Below are 13462 nucleotides of genomic sequence, written 5' to 3' on the forward strand. Positions count from 1 at the left end.
ATGGCCCTCGGGGACAAGTGCACGTGCAGCTTTGTCAACACAGACCAGTGAGCGCGGGAAGAAGACAAGATTCACAAAACATCAGCTACACATGTGATGCCCTACCCTCGGGGGCCCACGTCACCCACAGGCTAGACAGGGAGCCCAGGGGCTGAGACCGAGCAAAACAGCCCAGCCGGCGGCTCACCCCCACCTCCACAGACTCACCATCAAACTGGGCCATCTTCTCACAGAGCTTCACCTCCCCCAGGACAGTGCAGAACTGGGGCTGGTTAATGCAGGTGAGGAACCAGCGGTTGGTGTTGGGGAAGGCCTGGCGGAAAGACGGCTCCAGGACCTGCCAGGACGGGAGGGTGGGAACAGTCAGCGGGAGGACCATCCAGAAGGTTCCAGCCAGAGACCAAGACTTGCTTCTTCCTACACCCGAGCTCCTCCGTCCCCTCACCAACAGCGGCTGCCTGGACACCCGCTTACCCTGGAGGGCGACCCCCACCCACTGTCCTCATCTCTTTAAGGTGATCCAGTCCAACTCAATGGACGCTTGGTTCCCCTTCACTAAGAATCTATTTAGCAGGAACAGCATTCGTACGGTGCCTTGCTCCTTTTGCCAAGCCATTCACACCTCGTCTCCAATCCTTTAAATTTCACGTGTTGACATAGAATTTTTTTAAAGGTTGGGATCAACAGAGGGCTATCAATTACTCATTTTGTCAAATAAATAAGTAGAAAATATGCAACAGCAAAAAGTTTGTTCCAGAATAATGGACAGACCTTTTAATTAAACAGCTTCATGAAAAACTCATTAACCATTTTTTTTTTAAATGTTGTGTTTTTTGTATTTCAGAGAGAAAGGGAGAGGGAGAGAAACATCAATGATGAGAGTCATAGATCGGCTGCCTCCTGCACCCCCCCTACTGGGGATCCAGCCCACAGCCTGCGCCTGTGCCCTGACGGGGAATCGAACAGTGACCTGGCACACAGGGCAACGCACAGCCCGAGCCACACCAGCCGGCTCGTGTGCCATTCTTTTTAGTTTGCCTGGACCCGTGGAGACAGGCGCAGCCTCAGCTCTGTCGTGCTGGTTCTACAGACTCGGACTCAGATTCTACTCCACATGACCCCCACAACGGGCTACACTAAGCCTATCCCTGTAAGCCAGTGGTTCTCAACCTTCCTAATGCCGCGACCCTTCAATACAGTTCCTCATGTTGTGGTGACCCCCAAATTCATTGTTATAAATTGAACATAATTAAAGCAGCGATTCATCACAAAAACAATATGTAATTATAGATGTGTTTTCCAATGGTCTTAGGTGACCCCTGTGAAAGGGTCGTCCAACCCCCAAAGGGGTTGCGACCCACAGGTTGAGAACCGCTGCTATAAGGCCTTGGCATGGGGTCTGGCGCGAAATAGGTGCTTTTTCCTTGCTCTCAGCACATGACTACTGACCCCCATCAGCCCGAGAGCTGCTGTTAGGACCAGCAACATGTCATCTTTGCCCCAATAACCTCAACTGTGGGATTAGTCCCTGGGTTTATGTTTACAGAGGAAGAAAAAGGACCCAAGGGTGCCCACACCCCCAGCCTCTACTACAACTAATCAGAATGCGGCCAGCACTGAACCCAGCTCCGCCTCCAGCTCTCCATGCTGAGTCTGCCACCCCACCTGCCTTCACCACGAAGCACAACTGGCTTCATAAGAACCGTCTCAGCGCCACACAGACGCTAAGGGCAACGGACCGCTGCGCTTCCCGGAAGGCAGGCGGCCCGGCACCCACCGGCCTCCCGCGGCTCCCACGGCTCCCTCAGTGTCCCTCACACCCAAGTCCTCCAATCAGGACAGAGCGGCCCGAGACTTGTCACTTGGTTCTAACCCCACCCACCCTCTGCCGTGCTGGTTCGCTGTAAACTAACCTGCTTATAGAGCCACAACAGGGTGCAGACAACTGTGATGTCAGCCAGTGTCACACGCTCGCCCACCAGAAAGGTCCTCGTCTTCAGGTGAGCATCCAGCAGCCCCAGAATTCGCCTCATGTCCTCCTTTGCAGTCTCTGTGGCCTGTTGATCCAGTGAGTAAACTTATCAGTGACTATCAACCCCTCCCCCAATAACTGAACGAAGACGGCCGTTTCACTTACTCATCCCACCCTCTCAACGGGTCAGAGTCTAGGATCAGCCCAAACACGTCACATGCGAAGCGCAACGTTACATTTGTTCACGGCTCAGGCTGGCTCACGTCCTTTCCCTCCTTTCCTTTCCTTTCCTTTCGGCTGCGTTTCCCACTGTCCTGGTCACAGCTATGTCACGTCTTTGCACGTTAGAAGGAACCTTAGCGGTCATCTGGTCTAACCACTCCCGTCATTGGGTTTAACCTTCCTTCAGAAGAAACCCCTTCTCTGACCACCTCCACGGGTCTGACAAAGAGCTCAGACACCACCCACCAACAGCGCAGGGCTCCGAACTCACAGCCCGAAGATGAGGGCCTGTTACACACTCTTGGCATTCCCACTCTTTTCTCAACCCACTTTATTTCTCACCGCCTGACCCCCTGGGGCTGACTCCATCCCGCCTTTGGCTTCTTCCAAGTTCCAAGACTTACCTGCTTGTTGTAGTGCATGATGCCCAAGGTGGGGAACACCCAGGTACTGGCCGGGGGCACTATGTCGCTATCAGCAAAGCTCACCCACTGCACCACCTGGGCTGCTGCTTCCGGGCTACTTCCCCGCAGGTCCTCATTGCTCACTGCAGAGGCGGGACACAAAGTCAGAACCCCGGGGTCCGCCAACACCAGGCCAGTGCCCGAACAGTCCTCTCCTCCACTCCAGCTCACCCGCACCCTCTCCTACACCCCGCGCTTGACCCTCCCACCCACCATCCAACTGCAAGTTACCGTAGTAGGCAATGGCATTGCTCTCGAACACACAGAATCCATCATCACCTTCAAACGCTGGAACCTGCAGACAGCAGTCAAAAGGTAAGTGAAACACTGGCCGGGAGCTCAGTGGTTAGAGCGTCGGCCCTCCAAACGAAGGGTCCCGGGTTCAGTTCCCAATCAAGGGTACGAACCTCGTACCTCAGATGCAGGACCCCCAGCCCCGGTGGGGACGTGTATGAGAAGCCACCAATCCACGTGCATTGCTCACTCTGATGTCCTCTCTCTCTTTCTCTCTCTCTCTCTCCCCTTCCTCCCTCACTTACACTCTCTCTGGAAATCAATGGAAAAAATATCTTCAGATGAGGATTAAAGAAAAAAAAAAAGGTAAGTGAAACAGTCATTTCTTACTAGCCAACCCCAGGAACTAAACTGTTCTGGGTGAACGTGTTTATATAAGGCTGACAACCCTTGCTAACCAAACTCCTGATATTATCCAAAACTCAAGAACCAAAAGTATTTGAATAACTTGGTATCCCTTACAGTCTGAGCTCACAAAAGAAAACCCAAAATACTTGGGTATTATCAGCTATTTGGAGAAAATCCCTCAATCAGATGAGCAAAAGGTGAGAAGCCAGTCTTACATCTGTCTGTAACAGTGAGAGCACCCACCAGCTGCTCCCCTGCTGCACACGGCCCCCCACTGAGGATGGCTCCTCAGCCCCCTCTGCCAGCCCCCCAGCAGGGGAAGAATCCTGCTCACAGGAGATACTTCGTTTGCACTGAAAACAGTCAAAAGTCATTCTCTCTTCCAAAGTAAGCCTGCCAACTATTAAGTGTCACTGAACAGCTCTTTATTATTAATCATTTAAAAAAATTTTCAACTACAATTGACTATTACTTTTAACTACACAGGAATCTGAAATTATCTCAAAATAAAAGGATTTTTAAAAAATACATTTTTCATTGATTTCAGGGAGGGAGAGGGAGAAACATGGGTGAGAATCCCTGCCCATCCACTACAGGGGATCGAGCCCACAACTTGGGCCTGCGTCCCGACTGGGAATCTAACGGTGACCTCCTGGTTCACAGGCCCGCACTCAGCCACTGAGCCACACCAGCGGAGCTCAAAATAAAAGTTTTTTTAAAAATATATTTTATTGATTTTTTAAAATCTCTTTAAAGATGGAGGCTACCTTCAAATAGAATCTTACAGCCACTTGGGTTCTCAGGACCAAAGACCCTTTCCCACGTCCCTACTCACCTTGCCTGCCGGAAACTTGCGGAGAAATTCGGGGGTGCGGTTGGTTTGGCCGAAGTGGAAGTGGGGCGGTGCGGAGAGTACGCGGACCTGAGCCCCGCTGTACTGCGCGGCGATGAGGGCCTTGAAGGCCCTCCAGTTTTCGGGGTATGTGTACAGGGTCTGCGCAAGGAGGAGGGGACCGGGCGTCAGCGCGGGGACAGGGGTCCCGGTCCTACCCATCACCTCCCGGGACGACTCCCCCGAATCGTCGCCATCTGCCCCACTCACTCCCGCTTTCCCTCGGCGGGTAACCCGAGTTCTGCAGCTCGGGGCCTTGTGTAATCAGAGCAGAGGACAGACACACCGACGGCTAAATAAAGCAGCTGACAGCGCTGACCTTCCCTGAGGACACCCGTGGACGCACGGAACCCACAGCCTGAAGCTGCCGCGGCCTCCGCCTGCGGACGAACGCACCCCGCCCGCCCCGCAGAGCCCGTTTCATTCATTGATGCTACCAGGCCGGCCGGCGCGACTGCGGGGCCGCTCACTTCAAAAGCTTCGCCCCTGCCGAGGGCACACGCCCCGACCGAGTCCCACCCGAGCCGCCACGCGGATCCCGAGTGGGTCTTCTCTTCCCCGATCAACCCGGCCTCCCTGTAAGGAGCCTCCCTCCCCCTGGCGCGCATGCGACCCGCGGGCCGTCGCTCCGGTGCCGTCCGCATGAGCTGCCTGGTGTGGCCCCTCTCCGTCCAGTAACCTGGCCGGCGAGGTCCGACTGATCGGACTCACGTCGGGGTCTCTCCGCTCCCGAACCTCCCTGGTGGGCGAGCCCTGACCGTGGCCAAGTACATGCCCACAAAGACGCCCCGCTTCACCCTGTCCCTGCTATCGCCCCACCAAACGGTCGCAAAAGTTCCGTCCACCTGCCCGGATCCCACGCCTCAAGGAGGCAATGAACCTGAGCCCCTTTCTCCGGCCCCAGGCGGCCAGGACCCGGCATCTCCTTCCGCCTCGAACCCAGGCCATTCCAACTCCTCGGCCTCCCACAGCCTCAGCATCAGTTTCTGCCCGGGGCCTGGAGGCCCTGCTCCCCAACAGCACGGCCTCCGGGCCCCGGATCCGCCCCCCGCTCGGCACCAGAACTCCTCTGACGCCAGCGGGTCGCAACCGGGCAGAGGATGGCACCGGATAGGGTGACCCGGACGGCCAGAGCCGGCAAACTTACCCCGGCCGCCATGGTGATTCCGCAGAGAAAGGGGGTGGGGCTCTCAGTGCTGCCGCAAAGTAACCCGTCGGGGGGGGGTGTCGGAGAGCCGCGGGGAAACAGCGGCCGGAAAGCGAGGACGGCATAGAAGGCACACGCACGACAGTTGTGTCTACCGTGGCCGCGAAATTGGAAAAAGGGGTGGGGCCTGCGGGTCTGCGCGGAGGAGCTCGCGCCTGCGCAGTGACTTACTTGACGGGCCCGCCCCTCGGGCCTGGCCAATGGGAATCCCGACGTGGAGGGAGAAGGCGCGGAGGGAACTGAGCGCCAGCCGGCGGCGGCTGCCCGGGCGGCTGCGTGGCACAGGTCCCCGCCCCGGTACCGCGTGCGCCCCCCCCCGCCGCGGGGCGAGAGTGACCTGATGGGAGGCCCTGCCAAGCCCCCAACGTGTTGGTGTGACAGGAGCGGAAACTCCGCCTGCAAGTGGCGGTAGGCCAGATTCCATAACCGCTCTGCTGTGTTGTTTTAAAATGTATTTCCATTTCAGAGAGGAAGGGAGAGGGAGAGAGGGAAACATCATTGCTGAGAGAGAACCATCCATCGGCTGCCTGCTGCTCGCTCCCCACTGGGGACCCAGCCCGCAACCCGGCATGTGCCCCGACCGGATCCACTGCGATCTCCCCTGCGGCCGAGGAAGCTCGCCCATCAGCCATACCTGGCGCTCAGGGCTGGATGCTGGACTAGAGCAGCGGTTCTCAACCTTCCTAATGCGGCAACCCTTTCATACAGTTCCTCATGTTGTGGTGCCCCCCCCCCCCAACCATAAAATTATTTTCGTTGCTACTTCATCACTGTAATTTTGCTACTGTTATGAATCGTCATGTAAATATGATATGCAGGATGTATTTTCATTATTACAAATTGAACATAAAGCATCGTGATTAATCACAAAAACAGTATGTAATTATACATGTGTTTTCCGATGGTCTTAGGCGACCTCAAAGGGGTCGCGACCCACAGGTTGAGAACCACTGTCTAGTGGATAAACCTCTTGCAGCTCCGGATGCTGTTTCTGCAGAAGCAGGGGAGGGGCCGAGGGAGAGCAGCCCTTTCCCGCCACCTCCTGTCACCGAGGAGCAGACAGTTGAAAACAAACTGATGGGCTGCCCTTTACCCACGTCCAGGTCTGAAGGTCAGGCAGTCGGGTGTTCTCACAGGCACTGTGCGGTACCCACACCCGCACCCCAGCACCGAGCTCTGCTGAGGGGCTGCAGGTGCCAAAGGGACCCAGCCACTCCCTCCAAGTGTGACAGAGGCTGGCAGGGCGGCCAGGCCTCAGAAGGCTGCGATAAGGAGGGCCGTTACCAGGTGGCAATTCCAGAAACTGTAGCAAGTATTAAACCAGCAGCTTTATTGCCTTTCAGGTGCCAGGCTTCACATAAGGAGATTGCGAAGGGCTTGAGGGAGGAAAACCTGTAGGAAATGATGGAGATCAGGGAACAGGCCTTGGGAATCCTGGAGGGGGGTCACAGTGAGCGCCTGGTCCGCCTGGGAGGCAGATACCACAAAGGTCAGGAGCGGCTCAGCCTCCGTCCTCTGATCGGCACTGCCCAGTGCCCTCAGCTCCTGGGTCCACACAAGGTGCCACAGGGCACAGCGCCAGCTCGCTGTAGAGAGCGACGCCCCCCTCCTTGTCTCAACCTGGGCCCCTTCTTCAGCCGCCTGAGGTCTTGCATGGCCCGGCTGCTCCTCTTCTCCAGGGGCCAGAAGCTTTGCAGTCGGCAAGGGAGGCGCCCCTGGCTGCCCAGGGCTCTGCGGGGCCCAGTCTTGTGTTGCTTCTCCAACCTCTATAACCATTTCTTCCAACCCTTCTCCGCTCGGGCCCCCCGCACACCCCTGCGGCTCCTGCTCCCCGTCCTCGGAGCTGTTTTTCTGTCTGTCTAGTTTCAGTCTCTTGCGTGACCCTTCCCGGGGAGAACCCCCAGTTCCACCTCCCTCTGGCCGCAGTCTCTTGGTTCCCTGTTCCAGCTGGCACCCCAATGCTTCCCTTAACACCTGGGCCAGGGCAGCAGTGAGCTGGGTGAAGGGAGCAGGAGGGAAGGGGATGGGGGTTGCAGACAGCAGGGCGCTAGGGGAGCTGGGCTGCAGAAGGGGGAGCAGCCCCCAGTCCCGACCCCGGGAAGAACGGTGCTGGAACTGGAGGCTTCGGCAGTAACTGGCTGCCGCGCGGCAGCAGTTCTGTAGCCGCCCGGCTACCCTGCTGGTTACGTTGGCTGCCACATTGTGACTCAGGTCAAAGGGGTCCTGGAGATTCATGGGGCCGAGACGCAGGCCTTCCCAGCGGTTGGAGGGCAGGTCCCCCGCCACCGGCAGTGCCTGACCCTCCCGAAGGGACAGCAGTGAGCCACGAAGATCCCAGCAAGACACGCAGGAGAAGAACTGGGCCAGCAGGGAACCTGGAGGAGGAGGAAGACCAGGGAAGGGGGGTGACTCAGAGGCCAGAACCGAGACAGGCCCTGAACCAGAGCCTTCACTTAGCAGGACTTGCTTTCTCCCTTCAAGGAGCTCACCAGTGCCAGCAGCCAGGCCGCTCTGAGCCCTGCAAGCAAGAGGCCAAGCTCGCGCGCTGTGCCCCTAGCAGCGTCCTCCCCTCCCCAGATGCTGCTCCTTCCCCTGGCAGCAGTGCAGCCCGGGGGGCCGCCCCCCATTACTCCAGGACCCGCTTCTTCAGCTGTGAGCGGCAGTCACACTAGCTGACCCAAGGCGCTGTGAGGGCCATGAGGCCCCAGGAACTGTGGGCGGATGCCACCTGCCGCCATTAACGTCTCCTCCTGGTCCCCGCACTCACTCAGGGGTTCCTTGTTGGCACTGGGCTCCAGTCTCGAGGCATCTCTGGGGAAACTGCAGTCCCAGCCGTCCACCGCCACCTGCTCACCCTCACCTGGGAGAGGAGAAAAGGGGGGTCAGCCTGGAAGATGGAAGATGGAGGGCGGGGGGGCGGGCATTGGAGAGAGGAGTGATAACAGAGCTCTCAGTTCCCGCAGAGCTCAGTGTGTCTACGTGAGATAAAGAGCAGTGAGATGATGCTAACGAGAGAGGGTGGAGGCCGGGCTGCGTACCTGCTTTCTGGGTGAGCTGGGACACAGTGGGCAACACAGGAGGGTCCCTGGTCTGAAGGAAATAGATCACGAGCAAGGTCAGGGCGTAGTTATTGAGAAGGGGGCCACTCCCTGGGGAAATGATGATTCATGAGGTTAGAGGTGCTTCCGGCGCCCTCCCAGGCGGGTTTTCTCAACCCTGGTTTCTGTATCTGCCTCCCTCCTTTGCCCCAACACCAACTCAGCCCCTGGGCCGTCCAACTCTCACCTGTCAGCCCTCGACCCTGAGCCCAGCAGCGGAGGGTGTACACCAGGGGCCGCACCCGCTCATCCAGCTCTGAGCAGAGACTCAGGAAGCGGGAGTTATGCAGGGCCAGCCTGGGACAAAGAGGAGACAGGATGTTAGGGCGCAGGAACCCTCTGAAGGCATCTCCCCTAGATCTTATTCCAGACTTGGTAAGAGGAGCCAGGAATAGGCCAGGAGAGGGTTCCACAGTGTCTGCTGACACACTGGCCTTCTGAGAGGCTGTGCAGAGCAGGCCTCATGCTACCCGTCCTATATGCCTGTGTCGGACATCCACGGAGCAGATCACTGTAAGGCTGCTCAGAGCCTTCGTGTGCAGAGAAACGAAGACAGGAGGGAGGGAGGAAAGGAAGAAAAGGGAAGGAGGAAGAGAGAAAGAGGAAGTGGGGAAAGGGAGGGAAGGGAGAAACCTATTTGCGTTTAACTTAGGATTTCCCAAATCGATTCAACCATGAAACTTTCTAAATCCCTTCAAAACAGCATTCCCAAACCCTCGTTTCATGAACATGGAAATGGCAGCCACAGGAGGTGCGTGGCAGGAAGGACGGGACCCAACAGGACAACCTCGAGGCTCAGCAGGTGCAGGAGCGCCCCACACCAGGCCCCCTCCTCAGCCGCCCCGGATGCTCAGCTGGCCTTCCCCAATCACCCCCGAAACAGGTACCGGTTACTGAGGGAGACGTCCCCGTGGAGACCTGAAGGCCGATGGCAGAACTTGACCACGGGGCGCCGGGCAGAGGGCACAGTTTGGACTCGGTACACGCCAGGAACACAGCCCCGAAGAATGGACCCCACCAGCTCCAGCATGGCTCCCTGCTCGGTCTTCTCCCCCTTCGGGGCCTCTGCCAGCTCCAGAGCCTTCCCCAGCTCCCCCTCTCCCCGGTCCTCCTGCAGCGGTGAGGCTGGAGGCAGGGACTGGGGAGAGGCCAGGGTCTCGGAGGCCAAAGCCGAGTCCGGGGTCTGAGGTGCCACGGAGGAGGAAGGGATTTCAACGTCCAGGGCTTCCGAGTCTTGGGGAGAAGCTGGGGGCTGCGAGTCTGAAGGGGAAGCTGGGGTGCAGGCCAGGGCTTGAGGATCCAGCGGGGATGCGAGGGCCGAGTCCAAGGACGGAGACTCCGGAGCCTTTGGGACCGGCTGTGGATGGGAATGAGCCGAGTGAATTCCTCTCCTGCTGTCCCCTAACCAAGGGGTAAGTCCCCAAAACAAACTATGACTTACTGCTTATTATGTGCCAGGCCCTATTCCAAGGACTTTCTACCTATAACTCATTTAATCTTCACAATACTTTTCTTTTCATTAAAAAAACCTTTCACTGACATAAAACAATGGTCTCTAGCCTACAGAAATGTCATTGTCAAAAAAGGCAGAGAAACTATTCCAGGGGAAAGAAGACTAAAGCGATAACGCAACCGTCCATTGTGAGGGTGGCTGACCAGACGGGAGTATGTGCTGCCCATTAAAGTCTTGCCGAGCTTTACACTTGTTCAGTGTAACATTCCCTCAACGTGTTGACGGCACTGTGTTCTGCACACGCTAGAGCCCCTCGGTTCTGAGGTGGCGCACACTGGAACAGGAAGGGGTAAAGGCGTGGTGTGCAACCTGCTCTCAAATGATTCGGAAAATACGGTGTCTGTGTGTGTGTAGAGACGATGATAAAGGAAATTTCCTTTTAAAAGTAACCCTTTTTGAGGGGCTGGAGGTAGATGGGAACTTTATACTTTCTGCTTAATTTTGCTGTGAACATAAAACTCTAAAAAATGGCTGAAACCGGTTTGGCTCAGTGGATAGAGCGTCGGCCTGCGGACTGAAGGGTCCCGGGTTCGGTTCCAGTCGAGGGCATGTCCCTGGGTTGCACGCACTTCCCCAGTGGGGGATGTGCGGGAGGCAGCTGATCGATGTTTCTCTCTTGTCGATGTTTCTAGCTCTCTATCTCTATCTCTCTCCTTTCCTCTCTGTAAAGGATCAATAAAATATATTTTAAAAACAAAAACAAAAAAAACAAAAAACTCTAAAAAATGTACTTCTTTTTTCCTATTCCAAAAGCAGAATCTGTACCTCAGATGGTAAAAAATACAGAGAAGCAAAAGACATAACCCCAAAATGACCTTATTATATGTCCTATTATATATATATATTTTTTTTTTCTTCTTTTTCCCCCAAAAAATAAGATATCATGCATGCCATTTTGAAATCTGGGTTTTTTCCTATTACAAATGCCATCTATCTCATGTCAGTTCATTTGCATATCAATCCACATTCACATTTCTCAAATTACAATAACTCTTTCAGGCAGGTCCTATGATCCCCACTTAACAGATGAGGAACGAAGGCCTGAGAGGTGACCTGCTTGCCCCGTCACATAGCCATTCCCACTGACAACCACCCTGGTCACTCACCGGGGGCTCTTCCAAGTCACCCAGATCCAGGAAGAGGTCAAGATCACAGTCATGGACGTCAAAGCTGTTTATGGAAGAGCCAAAAGGATGGACCACACAGCCTGGGTGCGGAGCAGAGAATAAGGTCAGGAGACATTGGGGGGCTAAAGCGTGGAAGCACGTACCGGGCACGAAGATGAAAGAGCCACCAAGCACACACGGCTAGCTGGGGGAGCACCGAGGAAGCAGGCGGGGAGCAGCACAGGGGCTCAGGCAGGAGGTGGCTCACCAGGGAAGAACTCTGTGAAGACCTCCTGGATCAGCGCCACCACGAGGCTCCGAAGCTGCCGCTCGGCCTGGGACAACTCCCGCAACCCCACGAGCTTCACCATTTGCGCCCCCACGTCCGGGGCCTCGGCCAGGGCTGCGGCCAGCTGGTGACTGTCGGGGGCCGCTCCTTTGGGAGATTTGGAGGCCGGCCTCTGGAATTCTTTCTGTTCCCGTGGCCGGACGCGCAGGCGCTGTCCCCCCAGGCTGTGCTGGGGCTGGGACAGAACAGCCTCCCGGGAGCCCACGTCCCCCATCTCCACGATGGCAAACACTCCCTGGGAAATCACAACAGGGGCAGGGATGACGGGTCCGCAACCAAGAGCCCAAACACGGGGTCTGAGAGGGGGCACGGAAGGTTAAACGGGGAGCACCCTGGGAACTGGGAATATCTGTTCGCTGTTTCTGGAGCAACGGGAAACATTTGGACAAGCAAGTCTCTCTTTCACTTGGATCCCACACATGTTACTCACCCCAGGTGGCCTCTGAAAGTCTCACTTTACCTATCCCATTGCCCCACTCTTCCCAATGACGTGATTTCACTGGTTATATTGGACCCATCCTCTCACCTTCCTGCCCTACCTCTAACTTACCATCTAAGCATAACAGCAATACGATAGTCGTGTTGCTATCGTGTGGTTGAGTTCAATAATGTTCATTGGGCAAGGGGGTGGGGGAAACTGGGGACATGTGTCAAAATGAACCATTTTTTTAAATTCAGCTCTAAGCAGTGCCTAGTACAAAGTTACCAGTTAATGGTAATTGGCAAATAAAATATTGGCTGAATAAGTAAACAACCAACAAGTACCCCAGTGACTAACTCCGGTGAACTGAGAAAGTTCAAGTTGGGTGGTTGGTATTCACAAAGCTGGACCAGTCCATGGACAAGCCGCGTTAGGAACTGGCCAAAACGGACGCCTGGCTCCTCTCATTTCTTTTGCTGCGTGGAATACCTGACTTCCTCATTTACCCTCAGACGCATTCATTCTACCTTGTCCTTATCCATGACGACACTGGCCACAGGTCCAAACGCCTGGAAGTACTCAGAAAGCTGAGTAGAATCCACATCCCGGGGGAAGCCACTGACAAACACGCTGCGAAGTCCCTGAGCCTTTCGGGCAGCTCGTAGTTCTACCAGATGCCGGTGCTTCCGGCCTCCCAAGTGGGCATCCAGGCTGGGTCCTGCAAAGACAAACACGAAACAAAAACTTCCAAACTCGCTCCTCAGGGTACCTGTTACCCGTCCACCTAAATCCTACTGACCCTTCCAAGCCATAGAAAGTGTGAACTTTGAATAAACAAACTCCTGGCTCCCTCTGCCTTCCTCTTTTGTCCGTCTTCACATATAGTGCATTTCAAGCGGTTCCCAGAACTGACTACACTACAAGTATTTCTTAAACCAGCGGTCGCCAACCACTGGTGGTCGGTGAGCTCTGAAAGGTTGGCGACCGCTGTCTGAAACCATCTGTAGGTGCTAGGAAGAGCAATACCTGCAAATTGTAAGAAAAAAAAACACAGCTAACTTGTGCAAATAATACATAGAAGAACGAAATATATCAAGACCCTAGACCAGCGGTTCTCAACCTGTGGGTCGCGACCATCAGAAAACACATATAGCAGATCAGATATTTACATTACGATTCATAACAGTAGCAAAATTCAGTTATGAAGTAGCAACGAAAATAATTTTATGGTTGGGGGTCTCCACAACATGAGGAACTGTATTAAAGGGTCGCGGCATGAGGAAGGTTGAGAACCACTGCTCTAGAACGACACCAGGAAGCAATGGGAAGGGTAGGAACCTGGGAAGGGTCCCCGTGGGTGAGAGACGTGTCCCAAGGCTCCTGCCTCACCATGGTGAGGTCTCCGCTCGGCCGCTGCTGGCTTCAGGAGACCCACCTGACCACCCGATTTAACATTTCTTTTAAATAAAACACACACATTTTTCTTGATTTCAGAGAGGGAAGGAGAAGGAGAGACAGAAACATCAATGATAAGAGAGAATCATGGATCGGCTGCCTCCTGCACGCCCCACACCGG

General features: G+C 55.4%; 2 protein-coding genes across 2 annotated transcripts in view; both read right to left on the reverse strand.

Moving 5' to 3' along the window:
* EEF1G (eukaryotic translation elongation factor 1 gamma) overlaps window positions 1-5481 on the reverse strand; it is a 10194-nt gene extending 4713 nt beyond the window's left edge. The window contains exons 1-6 of the mRNA XM_006772750.2: window positions 5340-5481; window positions 4136-4294; window positions 2890-2953; window positions 2599-2741; window positions 1914-2057; window positions 208-337 (exon numbers count right to left, since the gene is read on the reverse strand). Coding sequence (XP_006772813.1) covers window positions 208-337; window positions 1914-2057; window positions 2599-2741; window positions 2890-2953; window positions 4136-4294; window positions 5340-5351 — 652 coding nt within the window. The 5' untranslated portion in view covers window positions 5352-5481. The remainder of the gene's footprint in view (window positions 1-207; window positions 338-1913; window positions 2058-2598; window positions 2742-2889; window positions 2954-4135; window positions 4295-5339) is intronic.
* Window positions 5482-6707: 1226 nt separating this feature from the next.
* The window catches only part of TUT1 (terminal uridylyl transferase 1, U6 snRNA-specific), a 12413-nt gene continuing 5658 nt past the window's right edge, over window positions 6708-13462 (reverse strand). The window contains exons 5-9 of the mRNA XM_006772751.2: window positions 9385-9854; window positions 8685-8794; window positions 8438-8548; window positions 8167-8259; window positions 6708-7774 (exon numbers count right to left, since the gene is read on the reverse strand). Of these exons, the coding sequence (XP_006772814.1) occupies window positions 6753-7774; window positions 8167-8259; window positions 8438-8548; window positions 8685-8794; window positions 9385-9854 (1806 nt within the window). The 3' untranslated portion in view covers window positions 6708-6752. The remainder of the gene's footprint in view (window positions 7775-8166; window positions 8260-8437; window positions 8549-8684; window positions 8795-9384; window positions 9855-13462) is intronic.

The sequence above is a fragment of the Myotis davidii genome, unplaced genomic scaffold (genome assembly GCF_000327345.1).
Source record: "Myotis davidii unplaced genomic scaffold, ASM32734v1 scaffold826, whole genome shotgun sequence".
NCBI lineage: Eukaryota > Metazoa > Chordata > Mammalia > Chiroptera > Vespertilionidae > Myotis > Myotis davidii.